Source organism: Xenopus tropicalis, chromosome 3, assembly GCF_000004195.4.
Source record: "Xenopus tropicalis strain Nigerian chromosome 3, UCB_Xtro_10.0, whole genome shotgun sequence".
In the NCBI taxonomy this organism is placed as follows: Eukaryota; Metazoa; Chordata; class Amphibia; order Anura; family Pipidae; genus Xenopus; species Xenopus tropicalis.
In genome coordinates, this window is record NC_030679.2 from 106700812 (window position 1) to 106718226 (window position 17415).

Genomic DNA, 17415 nt, shown 5'->3' on the forward strand with positions numbered 1-17415 from the left:
TATGCATGCATCGATATACTTTCATGTTACTATTATTACATTTAATGCTGGGGATTTTACTTTATTATGCTTTTAGAACAATCTCTTTTCTGAAGTGAGTGAAAGCATTGGTTCTGAGTCAGACAGGATCTGATAATTAGTAAGTGGGAGACACAGAAACTTGTAGTTGTCTGGAGAGCAGCAGCTTTTTCCCCAGGGGGGGAGTAACATGCAAAGTGGCATCTCATTGGTGACTTCATCTGCATATTAATAAACTCCCAAGTACTGCTTCTCTGAGATATAGCTGCTTAATGATAAGCCCCAGTTGGCAGTAAAACAATTGTTTATATACTTTAAACCCTTAAAAACTGAAAATGAATGTGAATGGAAACATTTCACTCAGATCACTCTGTTAAAGTGTGCCTGAATTTTCTTTTGAACTATAATTCACCTTTAAATTCTAATTTATACAGCTACAACACAATGAGCTCCATAAATGATTCCAAAAAAATCTCAATGAATGTGTACTGTAAGGGAATAGAAAAGTGTAAAACAGTAGGAGCTGGCATGTATTGATGAGACAAGCACTAAAATACTGTACTTTCACTGTTTTTTTAAAGATATAAATGTGCTTAATTATTAATTATCTTATTCCAAGTTTAACATTAGGACATGCAGCAAATAATCGATATTTAGACATATCCAAAAACAAAATACACCAAATGCAACATACGGTAATAGCTTTGTTCTCCAAATCAAGTCCTCCCGCCAGACTAAATCCAAGGCCAGTGCCCTCTTCCTTATGCAACACTACAACATGGATGTCATCAAATTGCTGGACAAAGGAAAAGTACAGAGTTAGGAAACCGACAGCAAAACACACACAGTAAAGTATGTCCTTCCCTAGGGTAAATGCAGCCAGCTATAGCTGTTCAGCAAACAGGTAGTGGGAGACTCTAATTGAACTGAGGCCTGTTTTGCTGAAACAGGAAGACTATAGGACAAGGTTATATCCTGTTTATAAAGTGGAAGAGTAAGGGGCAAATATTGGATGCAGTATTATGGAAAGGAAGGTGCATGCTCACAAACGCCTCCCAGGAGAAATGGTGCAGAAGGATTTTCTGAATGGGGAGGAAACACTCTAGTAGTTCTGTTCACTGAGCCTCATCTCTTTGTGTCAGACACCAGCATTTCATTGTAACTATACAGGGATATTTATCAAAAACATTCTGGAAAACCCTTAAGAATAAACTCTCTGTTCAGAAACCCCAAGTAATCATACAATGTGGTTACCATGCTGGCTCCCAGTGTAGGCAAGCCATACCTGTATAGGCATAAATTTAGTGCTGTATTCATTAAGGGTGGTAGGGGAGGGATGTAGGTGTCCCCATTCGTACACACAGTACATTCTAGGCCACATCAGCCAATTCATTGACAGAGTTCTGCCTCCCACACATCTTCTTGGTACAGTTAGAGCTGCATTATTTCTGGTCAGGTGAACTCTGAGGGAGCACACAGCCCAGCACTAAATGGGGGCTCAAGGGAAAGGATTTAAAAGGGCAATATTTACTGATGTATACATTCCAGTTTGATACAATTCTTTACAATGCCACTTAAATTGATATAAACTATTTGCTGGCTAAGTAGTAATTCCAAAAGTATAGTTTTAACCACAGGCCTATGGCAGGCATAATGCAGGTCTGCTCTGGGATTGATAATACTGCGCTCTGCATGAGGGCCTTAGTGAATGAGCCCTTATGTATTCATTATCTGTGCTTAATGGCATTAATCATTCATACTTGTAAGAGACCGGTTTCTCTTTCAAGCTCTCTTCTGTTAATAACTACCCAGGTCTGACTTTATCACCCTGAAAATATTATAATTGTCCGAAATTAAAGATATAGGTGTTATGTAATTAAAGGTGCAAAATTTGGCACTGATCAGGAGGTAGCATTTGGTAATCGTCTGGTAAAAAATACATTTGTTATTGTCTAGTTACTGCACCTGGGCAAACTGTATACCTATATTACAAATGTGGTATGTAGTTTTTAATATTTACAACAATAAAAGGAAATTAAAAAACAAAACAGCTCTACTGACGTTTCTAAAATCAAATAGTTGTCAATCCAAGTATAAAAAAACTGACTACAGGATCGGGTACAGAGGGTGGTTGTTAATGGTACATTCTCTACTTGGAATAAGGTCCTCAGTGGGGTCCCTCAGGGTTCTGTACTGGGTCCACTTTTGTTTAATTTGTTCATAAATGACTTAGGGGAGGGTATTATGAGTAATGTATCAGTGTTTGCAGATGACACAAAACTCTGCAGACCAGTCAATTCTATCCAGGATGTGACATCCCTGCAGCAGGATCTTGACCAACTGGCAATCTGGGCAGCTAAGTGGCAGATGAGATTTAATGTGGATAAATTTAAGGTCATGCACCTGGAATGTAAAAATATGCAAGCCCCGTATACCCTTAATGGGACTGCACTAGGCAAATCCATAATGGAGAAGGACCTTGGAGTCCTTGTAGATAATAAACTTGGCTGTAGCAAGCAATGCCAGGCAGCAGCTGCAAGGGCAAACAAGGTTTTGAGCTGTATTAAAAGGGGTATAGATTCACGGGAGGAGGGGGTTATTCTTCCCCTTTACAGAGCGCTGGTAAGGCCCCATCTAGAATATGCTGTTCAGTTTTGGTCTCCAGTGCTCAAACGGGACATTATTGAGTTAGAGAGGGTCCAGAGAAGGGCAACTAAGCTGGTAAAGGGTATGGAAAGTCTCAGTTATGAAGAAAGACTGGCCAAGTTGGGTCTGTTTACACTGGAGAAGAGGCGCTTAAGAGGTGACATGATAACTATGTATAAATATATAAAGGGATCATATAATAACCTTTCTAATGTTTTATTTACCAGTAGGTCCTTCCAACGGACACGAGGGCACCCACTTCGTTTAGAAGAAGGGAGGTTCCATTTAAACATTCGGAAAGGATTTTTTACAGTGAGAGCTGTGAAGTTCTGGAATTCCCTCCCCGAATCAGTCGTGCTGGCTGATACATTATATAACTTTAAGAAGGGGCTGGATGGATTCTTAGCAAGTGAGGGAATACAGGGTTATGGGAGATAGCTCTTAGTACTAGTTGATCCAGGGACTGGTCCGATTGCCATCTTGGAGTCAGGAAGGAATTTTTTAGAGAGGCTTCAGATGGGGTTTTTGCCTTCCTCTAGATCAACTAGTAGTTAGGCAGGTTATATATAGGCATTATGGTTGAACTTGATGGACGTATGTCTTTTTTCAACCCAACTTACTATGTTACTATGTTACTATGTAAATGCATTCTAGTAGCCAAACATGAACCCAAATCCAATTCTCTGTGCTTTGCTTGCACTTTTACTATGAGCTTCTCTTTCAGATCTACTTCTTTTTCCCTCATATAATCCTTGGCATTATATTTTGTAGTACTACATTGGTGTTCCTGAGGAAAATGTATAGGCGGGCAAAAAAGCTTGTATCAAAACAAATATGGTGTACAGAGGTGTAAATCCATCCCTGGCAAGAAAAGGTGGTTGTGCTCACTAAGCAGCAGCACTGTGTATGTATTAGGCCACATGCTTATGGAACCCATAATGAAATGGGAAGCTGTAAATTCAATTTCTCTGAAGGAAAATGTGTTTTGTGTAGGTATGCACCATATTACACACAACTTGCTTTGTCTTACTCATGCCTTTGAACTGCCAGGTGCAGACTGAAGATTTCCCTGAGGAGGGCCTGGCAGTACATTTGCATAGTGTGTTTATTACTAGCGTATAGACGTAAAAACTGAAAATAAACAGTCTGGGATGAAGTACAAGGGTCTGCTTCAGACTTGCTGGAATAAAATATGGGAACTTGTATCACACAGGCTCTAGCATTTGACAACCATTATAAAAATATCTTATTTATATTGTATTATTCATAAAACAACCATAAAACTTCTTAAAGGGATCCTCCACCCAAAAACTATTTTGTATATAGTGAACAAAATGTAATTCCAAGCAACTTTCCAATATACTGAAGATGTAATAAAAATGTTCAGTGGTATGTTATTTGTAAATTTAATAGCTATTAAAAGCAGTATGTCACCATTCCAGGCTCTAGCTAGCCATACATGCCCAAATAATGGTAATTTGGACGATTTCAACCATGCTGCCCAACCATCTGAGCAAGTATGGCAAGTCTGGGTGTTTAGGCAGGTTATGTTGACCTAACTGCAGAGAAGTTATAGGCAGCCATTGCATTACAAAGGGTGCAAATCTATTGCCCCTTTTATTGGAGTAATAAAACCTGTCTATTTTCAACGAAAGAAAGAAGTGTTTTGCAGAACTACAGACCTTCAGAGTTTCTTCATCTAGCTCTTTGACTTCCTCTATCAGTTGGGTTAATTCTTCCCTAGGAAGCAGAGAAATGACAGACTGGCCAGTAGGCACTGAAGGCAAGGAAAGTGACTGTTCAGGGACATCCTCCTCCTTTTCCTTTTCTGGTTGTCCAGCACCATACTCTCTTAATTCAGACAAGCTATTAAAATAGAAAATGTTTAAGGTTAAAACATTTTATAATTTAAAAAAGGAGTCTAGAGGTTGCTGTTTTTATTTCTTGGAAGCTTTGGAGAAGAGAAGAGAAACCAGAATGAATATATAACCTAGAACTCCTTTAGCAACTTCATCTCTGTCATGTCTGTAATGGCAACATGTTCAGATCCAATATAATATTTATTATAGTTATGGCAATGGCAACCCTTTCTAATAAAATGGTCCTAGGCCACGTCTTTGCTCAGACTAGGAGTTAATTACAGAGTTGCACTGTACTCTGCACCTTGTGCTGTTTTTGCCATTAAAGGGGTAACCAGAACAATAGGTAGAATAATCAGATTCTCAGCAGCTGGCTCCAAAACATCTTAGTTATACATGCATTAAAATCTATTTAATCAAATATGTATCAAAGTAATTAAAATGGGATGTACTGTTGCCCTGCAATGGTAAACGTTCCGTGTCTTTGCTTCAGAAACCCTACTTTAGTTTATATAAACAAAGCTGCTTTGTGGCCATAGGGGGTAGCTATTCAAACTGAAAAAAAGAGAAAAGGCACAGGTTACATAGCAGATAACAGATAAGCCCTGTAAAACACTGTTGTATTTTACAGAGAATATCCATTATCTGTTGTGTAACCTGCTCCTATTTTCCTTTTTTCTAGTTTGAATGGATGCCCCAGTGGCTACACAGCAGCTTATTTTTTATAAACTATAATAATCTTTCTGAAGCAAATGCACAAATGTTACCAGTACAGGGCAGCTTTACATAATTACTGTAAAACACTTTCATTTTTGGGGGGTTACTGTTCCTTTAAAAAAATATTTTCGTATTTGTAGTATTTTTGCAGCATAAATGTTAAGTCATGGCACTATTTATTAGCGGACTGTTGAAATTTCAATCTATATAAGTCTTTCTTTAACTTAAACAGTAAAAACAACAGATTCCCTTTTACAGAAAAGCAAAAATGCCGTTTGTTCTTCAGCATCATAAGGACCATTTTGAGGTTAAATTATATGTAAAATTAAGTACAGAAAGAACATATAGCATTACATAATAAGTGTTAGCTATTTTAGTTATTTACATCAGGTGTGATATGACTTCCCATATTTATGTAAGCCAATTTCCCTTCATAAGGAGGCCGTAGTCTTCCTGCATTGCCATGGACTCTCTGATTCCCTGTATGGTAAAAACTGTATGTGGTGCAGTGGAATGCATGTGCCCCTTTGTTTGTTATAATGCTCTGCAAAATATGGAATTTGCTAATGTATTTAGGTATTTGCATTTACAGACTAGGCTCTTACTTCACAGAAAATCCACTGTCCAAATTATGGCTTTCAGTCTTTGGGCTGGATGGGACCTCATCCTCAGGGTGAGATTCATTCGGCCAGGGATCAGTGACTTGTAACTGCGGAGACTGAGGGAAGCACAGCAAGGACTTCATCAAAGCAGAGGAGACCTGGTTGCTGATGGAATAGATCTTGCTACAGTTTTCATTTATCTTCAGTGCATCAGAGGGTGTGGAGGCACTCAACGGGAAGCTCCTAGATCTTTGGCTCGGTGTCTTGTATGGAATCGGTTCATTGAACTCGGAAGAGAGAAACTGGGGTTCGTTACTAGTACTGCTGCTCCTTCGCATGCCCTGGAAACTGGATTTTTGTGGTGACTGAGACAGTTCTGGTTCTTCTTTTTCAGGAGACTTTGGAATAGCCACATGGGGCTGTATAACTTCAGGAACCTGAATTTCAGCTGTGCTCATGGTAACATTGTTCAAACAGACTGTTACACTTTCTACTTCTTGTTTGTTAAAGGGCTTGTCATTTGGTGCTGAAGATGTAACATTCCCCCTGTCGCTTATTTTCCCAGCTGGCGATGGTGTGCTAAATGTTTCAAAGGAATTTATCTTTTGTTTAATTGATGATGTTCGACTTGAAGTTTGTGGTTTAATGTTGTTTTGAATCTCTTTGTATTTAGCTAGAGATGTGCTCTCAGTTGGCTTTTTATCTACATTCTTATACCCCTTCAGACTCTGCCGATACCAGGCTGGCTTGGGAGCAACTGGTGGACCCTTTTTGAAGGTATCCTGAGGGCTGCACATCTGAGAGTCCTCACATGGAGAATCTCTTCTGAGTCTCTCTGTATTGCCACCTGCTGCACTGATACTACTTTCTAGATCCATTAGGTTGTGGCCTTCGTTTATGAGGGGACTGAACAAGTTTTTGATGCAGTCAGAAATTCTGACCCACGGATCTTCACTTGTTGTGTCAAAGCTGTAGTCAACACGTGCTTGTCTTCTTAGCAGCGGTCGGTGGTTTGATACAGGATTTCCTACGGAACACAAAGGACAATAGATTTATTATAATTACATCTGTCTACCTAATCTCCTGGGGATCTGGATAGGGCCATTAATGTTTGAAACAACAGCTATGCTTTGCTTTAGCCAATAATGTGCTGCTGTAATAAGTTCTGTACACTGTGTTATCTCCCCAATCAGTGCTAACTTGTATGCACTTAATAGGCAGTGTTTGTTGTTCTCAAAACATTTTCTGTAAATGTAATTTTAAGCACACTCCATGTCACCATCCTTGGGACAAGCTTGTACGTGTTTCTAAAAAATTGTGGCTTGGGTTTCTATAGGTTGGCCATTAACCATATGAGCCAGAGGAAGATTTGTAGCATTCACAAATCCTAAGGCAGTGCTGTCCAACTTAGTACATGTCATGGGCCAGTTATACCTCATACAGCATGGTGGGGGGCCAGATATATTTAAAATGTCCTATGGAGACTCTGAGCAGACTCCAAATCTTTTGGGTGCCACAGGCCTCCAATTGGACATCCCCATGTAATAGGATTGGGTTAATATGCTGAAATTAAGACATGAAATAGCTTGTAAATGGTTGGTGATTTCAGTCAAGTTCAGCCATTTCTCTGTAGGGCATATGCATTATGTTAGGTGCAAAATTGCAAAAACCCTATCATGCAGTTGTTTGCATTTAATCTTAATCAAAAGGGATTCTGGGAATTTGTTCCCAGAATCCTTTTTGTCTATTTGCTTATGTATGAGGCGGTCTCCTAAACCCCTTTGACTTGTCATTTAATCTTATAAATGAATACCAAGCAGTTTAGGTAAACCATACAGAATGCTAGGGGCAGTTGGAACATTTTGCATTTCTTTGGTATATAAGGGCCAAACTGTCCTCCAATAAATGAACTATTTTTCCATTCCGAAAATGCAGACAAAGCCTGGAATATCACGGGCCCACAGTCTGTATTTTAATTTGAATCCCATGCTAAAATCTTACTAATGTGATTAAATGTTAAGTTTTACATTTATCATCCCTATATGTATTATGAGAAGTTCTGTAATTGGTGCGGCCAAAAACACAGCTTTAGTCAACTGGGGTTTGGACTGCTACATAGGGTTCCATATTACCTATAGTATATTGTTTCAAACTGCATACACCCTCGATTTCCTTAGTAAAACTTTTTCCTGCATCTAAAACTCTTCCATTTATTCAGTCAGTAACGGCTATAGCTAATATTAAAAGGTAATTACAATTTGTTACAGGGTTTGTAAGACACCTTCATCTCTTTGCCTGTGCCAACATTGGTGGCCAAATTAGGTAAAGATCTGCTCATTTGGTCACCTTTCTAAACAAGCGGATCTTACCATATATAGACAACCTCATTTACTTACTAACATAGGAAGTCAATAACACCAGTGCAGTTACCCATAGTAACCTATTAAATCTTTGCTTTCATTTTATAGCTTGTAGCAAAGAGATCAAAACTAGACACTGATTGTTTCTATAGGTAACTGCATTAGCGCAGTTTATGACCTTTCTTGGTATTCTGCATGAGAGGGCTTAAGCTCCAATCTTAACTCTCACTGTGTTGGCTGACTTTACTAATCACTTTCTTATTGGCTGTTTGTAGGCTTGCAGGAGCTGCATTAATGCAACCTTACACCAATTGTTATACCCCACTGCATAGAAACAGATTGCATTGTAAATCAAGGCACCTAATGCAAAATGTGGGACTTGCCTCCTCCGTGCCACTCGAAAATTTCTAATCATCACCACTTTTATAATCTCACCCTCTCCTGTCTACCCATAAACCCCCATGGCCAACATATGGGATTACATATTGTTTCACTTATGCTGTTCTTTGCCCTTTCATACTTATTGATGAAATTTGCTCATGGGAAGAGTGGTCATGACATTTAAATCTCTGTAGTGATGCCCCTGAAAGCAGAAAGGAAATCTTTTATGCAGACCTAGTTAATACCCCTTCATAGTTCTTAAAAAAATCCATAAATGATTTGGGGAGAAATGCAAAGTTTTTGCAAACCAAACAGAAGTGTAACAACAAAGGAAGCAGACAGTGACCCTGCAGTTGCAGGGGGTCCCAGGAGCATAGAGGGCCCAGTAAGGCCCTAATTAAAGAGCAATTCCAATATCGGTATATCTTGGTACATTAGGCCAAGTTTTGGGGCCCCAAACTGAATTTAATGTTGGGCCCCAGAAACATCTAGATATGCCACTGGCTCCTAAAAACATGAACTAGTACAAGTACAATTAATTGAAACTATTTAGAAAAGAATGTGAATCATTTGATTGGCTTTTTATTTTTTTTTTCTTTTAAAGTACTACATGGATCCATTAACATGTAAATGTATTACATGTGCATTTAATCTCTATTAAATAGACAGAAATATGCATGTGACTTATTGTGGGTGCAAAGCAGAACATTCATTCTCTATATAGTGACATTTATACGAGTTAAGTAGGTTTCCTAATGCATATGTATCCCGGTTTAATAGCTTTTTTCTCACTCCTTGGTTGAGGGTGACATCTTTTTTATGCATTTAGTGGGCAAATGGTTCAGTTTATGTATGCAGAGCTCTCTGGTGCACAGTGGGTTAATGAAGCATGCATAATGGTAGCTCCCAACCTTTGGCTGTCAGTGGAATTCTGTAAGCTGCAGTTTCACTTGCAGGCTGTACATCTCTGATTTATATAATGAACATATCTAAAACAAAGTTTAAAAAAAAATGTCATTATTTCCTTTTATTTCTTCATCCTTTCCCCTGTTATGGGAAGGCAATTGCCCTTTCTTTCCTACACTAAACCCAGTGCTGAGTTCTGGACAGCTTTCACAAAGGACTCCCAAAGACATACCTGTGTCGGAGTGCTTATCTGGCTCTGCAGCACTTGTGTATGAGCACTCGCTGGTCGATGAAGATGTGTCTAATATGCTCTCGCCTGTAATTTGCTGGTTTCCCTTTAGCTGTAAGTTTCCTGTTTCCTGTGAAACAATGCAGACATGTCAAAAACTGCAACATTCTAAAACCCACAAAACTCTCAGAGGATACTGTAATGTTTGGCCAAGCATTCTCACAATATGTAGCCAACCTTTGCAAACCCAGATTATCCATTGACTACAAGCTGCTGGCGCTAATCTGCTTGTTTTAAAAGTTCACCAAACAAACTGATCTGTGGCTGGTTTGGCTACCCAGATTGTGGGTTGAATTGGGCTGATCTAATTATTTGGCCCCTGGGTCAATGACCAACTCATAATTGGAGCCCATTGAGACATATTAAGGATGACACAGTCTTTGTAAACCTTTCTGGCTGATTACTGGCCAGATATCAGTCAGGCAGGTTGTCCAATAGGCACCATCTATGGGCCATAGCATGGTTGCTATAAACATCCAGTCTTGAAAGGCCTGCTTAATGGTCAAGCTGGAAGATGGGAACTTGCGCACTTTACAATGACCATGCAATGAAAGATTCAAGGTCAGCAAATGAGTGGATGTTTCCCTGATATGCCCACCTTGAAGAGAGGGTACCGCAGGCCAAAAGATTGGATCACAATGACAGGAATGCAAGCCTACATAAATGAGCGTATCTGGTCCTTGCCCCAATTGGATTTTTGCAGATAAGCTGACAATTCTGTCAATTCTGCCAGTGTATGGATACCTTTTGCTAAACATGAAAACCTGAAAGCCATGCCACATATTTCAGAAAGAATGCACTTGGTCTTGCCTTTTTTCATTTCATTGAAATTTGAACCAGGTCTTATAACCCGTAGTAGCCTTTCAGATGTTTGCTTTTAAACAAGTGATTAGTACATGATACCATTTGTCTGGGTAAAATATATATATATATGTATATACATATACACATATTGTATCACGTTATTCCCTTGAGTCTACCCAGGAAGAGGACATTCATGAATGCAATGTTTGCTTGCTAGGAAGCTTCAATACTATTATTGTGACAGGATTCTTTATGTAAGCCATGATGGTCTAACTCGATCCTATCACTACAATAATATATTATGTGGCTCCCAGCAGCTGGAGGGATGCAGGCTGTAAATAGTTAAGTACGGTTTGGTTGTCATGTTATAACAAACTGCATGGCATGTTTTTTTTCTTATACTGGTGATATACAGGGCAAACTCATACTTCCTCTATTTAACCACATCCTGAATTTCTTCAGTTTTTACAAAGATGCTTTTTTTTCTAAATTAAATCATTGTGATTAAAGAAGACTAATGTGCTGCGTTCTTGCTAGCTCAAATTCTGACAGCTCTGGTTAATGAAGAGTTCAGCCAAATAAAGCATTTTTTTCATACTGCTGCATGTCCTATAGCTTTCTCGTTTTGCAGCATGAGTTTTATAGCCATTTAGCTAGGAAAACAATGATTCATTTTTTTGCAGACGCAATCATCTGTATTTGCTTACAGAATGAACAATATAAATGGTATTTTCCTGTCTGGTGGGGTTCTGGTATTTTTCTCTGCTTTGTTCATGTTTTCCCATGTAACACTAGAATTTTTATTTCGTAATAAATGATTTGGTATAGATTATTAAAATTGTTGCAAATCTGGAATCATAAAAAGTTAAATTATGACATCTACAACCAAAGAAAATGAATATTGTTACTGAAAATAAGGAAGAAATACAGTAAGGCAGCGTGGGATTGTATATGGCCAGGTAGGCAAATTGCCTTAATGACCCTCTGCAGATTCCCCATGAGACGTCTACAATGCTGAAACTCAGTTCTAAAAATGGAAGAGGGAAAAAAGAGCAATCCCCCCAATACATGAATAGTCTGCCTTCCTAGGTCCTCTGTGCATTGGGTACATAAACATTTTGCCTGAACGGAGAGGTGACGTTTGGACACAGACAACTACCATTAAAATACAATGAATACACATTTTGATTTTGAGTTATCAAATGTCATTGTAATTATCTGACCCCCCCCCCCCCCCACCCCCACCCATGCAAAAAAAGTCTGTTCTCCCAGGTCCTCTGTGCAACATAACATGTACATTGGATGCACAAAATTTTGCTTGAAGGGAGATGCCAGGAAATAGAGGGTGACGATATGGGGGAGTGGACAGCCACTACCATTAAAATAATTGTAACCTTTTATTTACTTTAAAATTTTAGGAACAATAATGTATATTATGTTAGGAAGAATATAAGTAAGTTGTTAGTACAGATATTTGAATCTCTTTGAATGATTGCTTTTTATGATGAGGTTAGTAAAAAGCTGGACAATGGGGGTGCAGTACATGTTATATATTTGGATTTTGCCAAAGCATTTGATACTGTGCCCCATGAATGACTGCTTTCTAAACTAAGGTCTGTTGGTCTTAGTGAAGTCATTTGCACATGGATAGAAAACTGGCTACAGGATCGGGTACAGAGGGTGGTTGTTAATGGTACATTCTCTACTTGGAATAAGGTTCTCAGTGGGGTCCCTCAGGGTTCTGTACTGGGTCCACTTTTGTTTTACTTGTTTATAAATTACTTAGGGGAAGGTATAGTAAGTAATGTATCAGTGTTTACAGATGACACAAAACTCTGCAGCCCAATTAATTCCATCTAGGATGTGGCATCCTTGCAGCAGGATGGTGACAAACTGGCAATCTGGGCATCTAAGTGGCAGATGAGATTTAATGTGGATAAATGTAAGGTCATGCACCTGGAATGTAAAAATATGCAGTCACTTATACCCTTAATGGGACTGCACTAGGCAAATCCATAATGGAGGAGGACCTTGAAGTCCTTGTAGATAATAAACTTGGCTGTAGCAAGCAATGCCAGGCAGCAGCTGAAAGGGCAAACAAGGTTTTGAGCTGTATTAAAAGGGGTATAGATTCACGGGAGGAGGGGGTTATTCTTCCTCTTTACAGAACGCTGGTAAGGCCCCATCTAGAATATGCTGTTCAGTTTTGGTCTCCAGTGCTCAAACAAGATATTATTCAGTTAGAGAGGGTCCAGAAAAGGGCAATTAGGCTGGTAAAGGGTATGGAAAGTCTCAGTTATGAAGAATGACTGGGCAAATTGGGGTTGTTTACACTGGAGAAGAGGCACTAAAGGGGGATATGATAACGAGTATAAATATAAAAGGGATCACATAATAATCTCTCTAATGCTTGATCTATCAGTAGGTCCTTTAAACTGACACAAGAACACCCATTAGAAGAAAGGAGGTTTTGTCTAAATATTTGGAAAGGGTTGTTTACTGTGAGCTGTGAAGTTGTGGAATTCTCTCCCTGAATCAGTCCTACTGGATAGCTTCAAGAAGGGGTTGGGTGGCTTTTTTTTTAGCAAGTAAGGAAATACAGGGTTATGGAAGATAGTTCTTAGTGCAAGTTTATCCAGGGACTGGTCCAATTGCCATCTTGGAGTCAGGAAGGAATTTTTCCCCCTCTGCGGCTAGTAAGAGAGGCTTCAGATGGGGTTTTTTTGCCTTCCTCTGGATCAACTAGCAGTTAGGCAGGTTATATATAGGCATTAAGGTTGAACTTGATGGACGTGTGTCTATTTTTAAACTAACTTACTATGTTACTGTGTCAAGTTGGGTGTGTCTGCTCATAACTGGCTCTAGCAAGGGTGAATATGCCTAAATGTATGACTTTCAGAAATGTTAGGAAGTATGACATTTTACTTTAGTCCATATGCTGAGCATGGCTATTCTAGCATGGTCATGTTGTGTTTTCACTTATCAGCCAGTTGCCCCAAAAGGCTGCCAGCCCTTGACCTGGATTAAAAATATCCATGTTCTGAAAATGGCAATTATTTACAATGAAAATTGATAACTCACAATAGATGCCCTACTGTTCTGGCTATATATATATATTGCAAAGACGTATGCAGTTTGTGTTGTATATGTTTGCAATAAGACCTTATCTGTAATTAATATAATGGGAGTGTGTTAGTTTGCTATATAGAAAATTCTGTTACAGAACTGACATATGGAGTACACAGCTAGCTCTTTGGCAGCAGAAGTGAAAGCACTTCTCTATGTCTGTCAGTACTTTGCAGAACTTCATGATGGGAACTGCAGATTTGCTACTTTAGCATGGAGAAAAGGACCTCTAATAGGCAAAATATGTATAGGTAAAATAGGCAAATATTGTTATCCACTTGGAGCTTATACATATATATATGTATTGTATATATATATATATAGTTATTGCAAGCTGTTTGTATCATAATTTCCGTTCACAGCCTTGATATTGCTCAGTTAAGGCAGTCTTCCATGTCCTTCACTAATGGCATCACTTCCAGCACCCTGTATTATTGGTAGTGTCATGGAACCCATTTTTAAACTTGTTCTACTGTATACAGAATAACACAATCCTTACATCCACAGATTGTCCATTCTCTTGATTGTGATTTACATCCTCCCTTGAGTCTTCTTTATAATACTTTCTAGGTGGTGGTATTGGTTTTGTTGTTAATTTTTTTACAAGGATTTCTCCAGAATGGCCATTGGATTTCTTGAAAGATGCCTGAGATCCACTTAGTCCTTCAGGGTTAAAAGGGGAATGGTTTTCCACTCGCACTGGAGTAGAATAATGCAGTAAAGCAGGCTCTGTTCCAAGAGGTACATTGGCACTATGCACCCTACTTGCCACAACGTGTGACTGGGATCCTAGAGATGTAGGCCCATAGTTTCCTTCACTGCTGGAGCGGACCATTTGCTTCTGCTCTCTACGACTGTTATACAGATAAGATGCATGCCTCCCTATGCAGCTTTCACACTGGTATTTGCCATGACAGCAAAAAAACAACTTTCTCTCACCTGCAATGAAAATATAATTAAAACCATATTATTTAACAACCTCAAAGTTAGACAGTTCTAGAGAATAAATGATAAAGTACAGAATAAATGAGCATTTTCCTAAAACTTGCTGAAAATATTCAAAAACAGCAACATCTCTGTAGTGTTTAACAGCAGCCCTGTTGTGGGATTTTTGTTATGTTATTTTTACTGTTTAATGCTATGCAGCACTGCTGACATTAGAGGGCACCCTCAACAGCAAGGCAGATAGTATCATAGTCACTATGGTTTTGATACATCCATGTGAGCAGATCTGGCAGCCTTACAGCTTGTTAAATAAAGTGTGTGTGGGTCAAGACTTTACAGTCAGTTTGGTATTTTACATGTTAACAATCATTTGTTACCTACTAACATTGTGAATTTGAAAAAAAGAGTATTTTGGGCTTGTCCCATTATACAAAGACAAAACACCGATTTTACCAGGAAATTTACTTATATTCCCAACCAAGCACAAATGAATGTTTGCTTTTCCTGCATTTTGTACCTTTGAATATTAGAGAAAACAGAAGCGTTGGGGATTGTGTACGTGGGGATTGTGTGCGTGGGGATTGTGTGCGTGGGGATTGTGTGCGTGGGGATTGTGTGCGTGGGGATTGTGTGCGTGGGGATTGTGTGCGTGGGGATTGTGTGCGTGGGGATTGTGTGCGTGGGGATTGTGTGCGTGGGGATTGTGTACGTGGGGATTGTGTACGTGGGGATTGTGTACGTGGGGATTGTGTACGTGGGGATTGTGTACGTGGGGATTGTGTACGTGGGGATTGCTGCCTCTGGTACATGGATACTGTACATAGTCACACAGTTAGGTTGAATAAATATGATCATTCATTCCAAACACTCCCAGCAAGCCAGCTATTGGGGTGAGGATTGTCGCCTGCTCACAAGTAACACATCAAAAGAAAAGAGGCAACACAAAGTTCCCTGAGCACAAGACCCTACCAAATAAAGCTAGAAAATAGGCCTATCAGGGGGTTATGTTGGCAAGTGTTCAGGGGAGCTGATCCCTGTTCCTTTTTATGTCTATTTACAGCTAATCTTGGCCTGATTTAAAATGGTTTTTGGATGAATCAAGGATGTGACTGTCTGTGTGGGGTCCAATATCCAGATGTAGAAAAAAAGAAAAAAGTTCCATTAGAAGGTTTTGCCTTTTTAACTCTTTCCTGCACCAGAATTTTATGTAAACTAACCAATGTTTTTTTTTTTTCATTTTAAAGAAATACCTATATATGAGAAATAAAGGATCTTGTTTAACAAAGGGGCACAACTAATTCCCAGCATTCCACAGGGGTCACCCAGCATGCTCAGGAGTTGTACTATATGAGCTTCAGGTGCTGCAGAAAGCAAATGGGCTTTGAGTGCTTCCACTGATGGATCAATAGGGCCGATTCACTAAAGTGCGTTAAAACGTGCGCTATTTATAGCATGCGTTAAAAATGTTATTGCGTCTAATTTTTGCTGTTTGCGGTATTTAAGTCGCAAAGACTATTTTCATGCGGAATGTGGGCTAATGAACGCATTGTGCACAAATAGCTGCTGTGTGCGAAAAAACGCACTCCATATTAGTCATACACAGCATTACTTGTGTGGCAGCTATATGGATTCTGTACCCGCTTTGTAACAATTGAGCCCCTTAATATCTTGTATAATGTCGGTGCTGCTTTTTGTGTTTGATTGAACCCTTTGTTTCTCTTCATACCTTCATAGCTCCACGGGTGAGGATCCTTTTCACATCTGCTATTTTCCACAGCTTGTGAAACAGCATTTTTTAGCTGCTGTTCAGAGATCTGAAACATGTGTAAGCAAACATAAAACAATTAATTGGGGAAGATAGAGTTACTATAAAATATGCTAGTGGCTTCCTAGTCCATAAGGATACAAACATGTGTGGAAACTAATTGGGTTTCAACCAGAAAAAATACAGTGGAGCAGGTACAGAGAATAAAGGTTGGCCCATCCTTCTGTTACACCCTAATAAAGCAGATCAGCACACCCATATCATCCCTTAAATCATACTAATTGATTTTACTGTTTTTGAACAATTGAAGGTGCTACCCCTTTAACCTTTGCAGTTCTAAATGTTTATAATTATATATTGCAGTACAAATGCAAGTAGCACTCAATTCTGTACCTACATACATACTCCTGGGTCTCATTAGCCCATGCTGCTATGTACAGAAACCTCAGTGCCTTTTTCTACTGCATCACTGTCAGCCATAGTTTTATCTCTATAACATCTTATAATGTGTCTTTATTTTTTAAAGCTAATCAAATCACATTTATCTACCATGTGGAGCATGCAACAACAAAATCTTAACTCATTTCTGCAACGGTCTACATTTTTCAGGAAAAATGATCATTTTAGACTATTTTTTTTTAAAGAAAAAGGTTTACATGGTATATAGGTGAAGAAGTCATTACTGTTGCAATACTAATGAGGATCTTTGGACAAAAATCACAAACATTAATAATACAGGAAGCTTACTAAGGGGACTATAATAATATTATTATAACCTCCATGTCTCAATGCCAACAGTAAAACTGTATGACTTTGTTTCTTACCATACATTATTTCACCCACCTCCCCTGTAGCTCCACTGCCTAATACATATTTCTTTTAGTCACAGCTGCATAGCAAAGCTCTTTGGGCCTCTGCCATTCATTGAGCCAAGAGACCCATGACTAGCTTGTGATTAAGTGCACCGTGAGACATTCCCAACATAACCCACATTCAC

The 17415-nt window shown here is 39.0% G+C and overlaps 1 protein-coding gene across 2 annotated transcripts in view; it reads right to left on the bottom strand.

Annotated features, from left to right (window-relative positions):
- The window catches only part of il16 (interleukin 16), a 55728-nt gene that overhangs the window by 4796 nt on the left and 33517 nt on the right, over positions 1-17415 (bottom strand). For both annotated transcript variants that reach the window (XM_018092449.2, XM_018092450.2), the window contains 6 exons: positions 16380-16467; positions 14208-14647; positions 9722-9848; positions 5846-6869; positions 4347-4530; positions 713-814 (listed from right to left, as the gene is read on the bottom strand). In XM_018092449.2, coding sequence (XP_017947938.2) covers positions 713-814; positions 4347-4530; positions 5846-6869; positions 9722-9848; positions 14208-14647; positions 16380-16467 — 1965 coding nt within the window. The remainder of the gene's footprint in view (positions 1-712; positions 815-4346; positions 4531-5845; positions 6870-9721; positions 9849-14207; positions 14648-16379; positions 16468-17415) is intronic.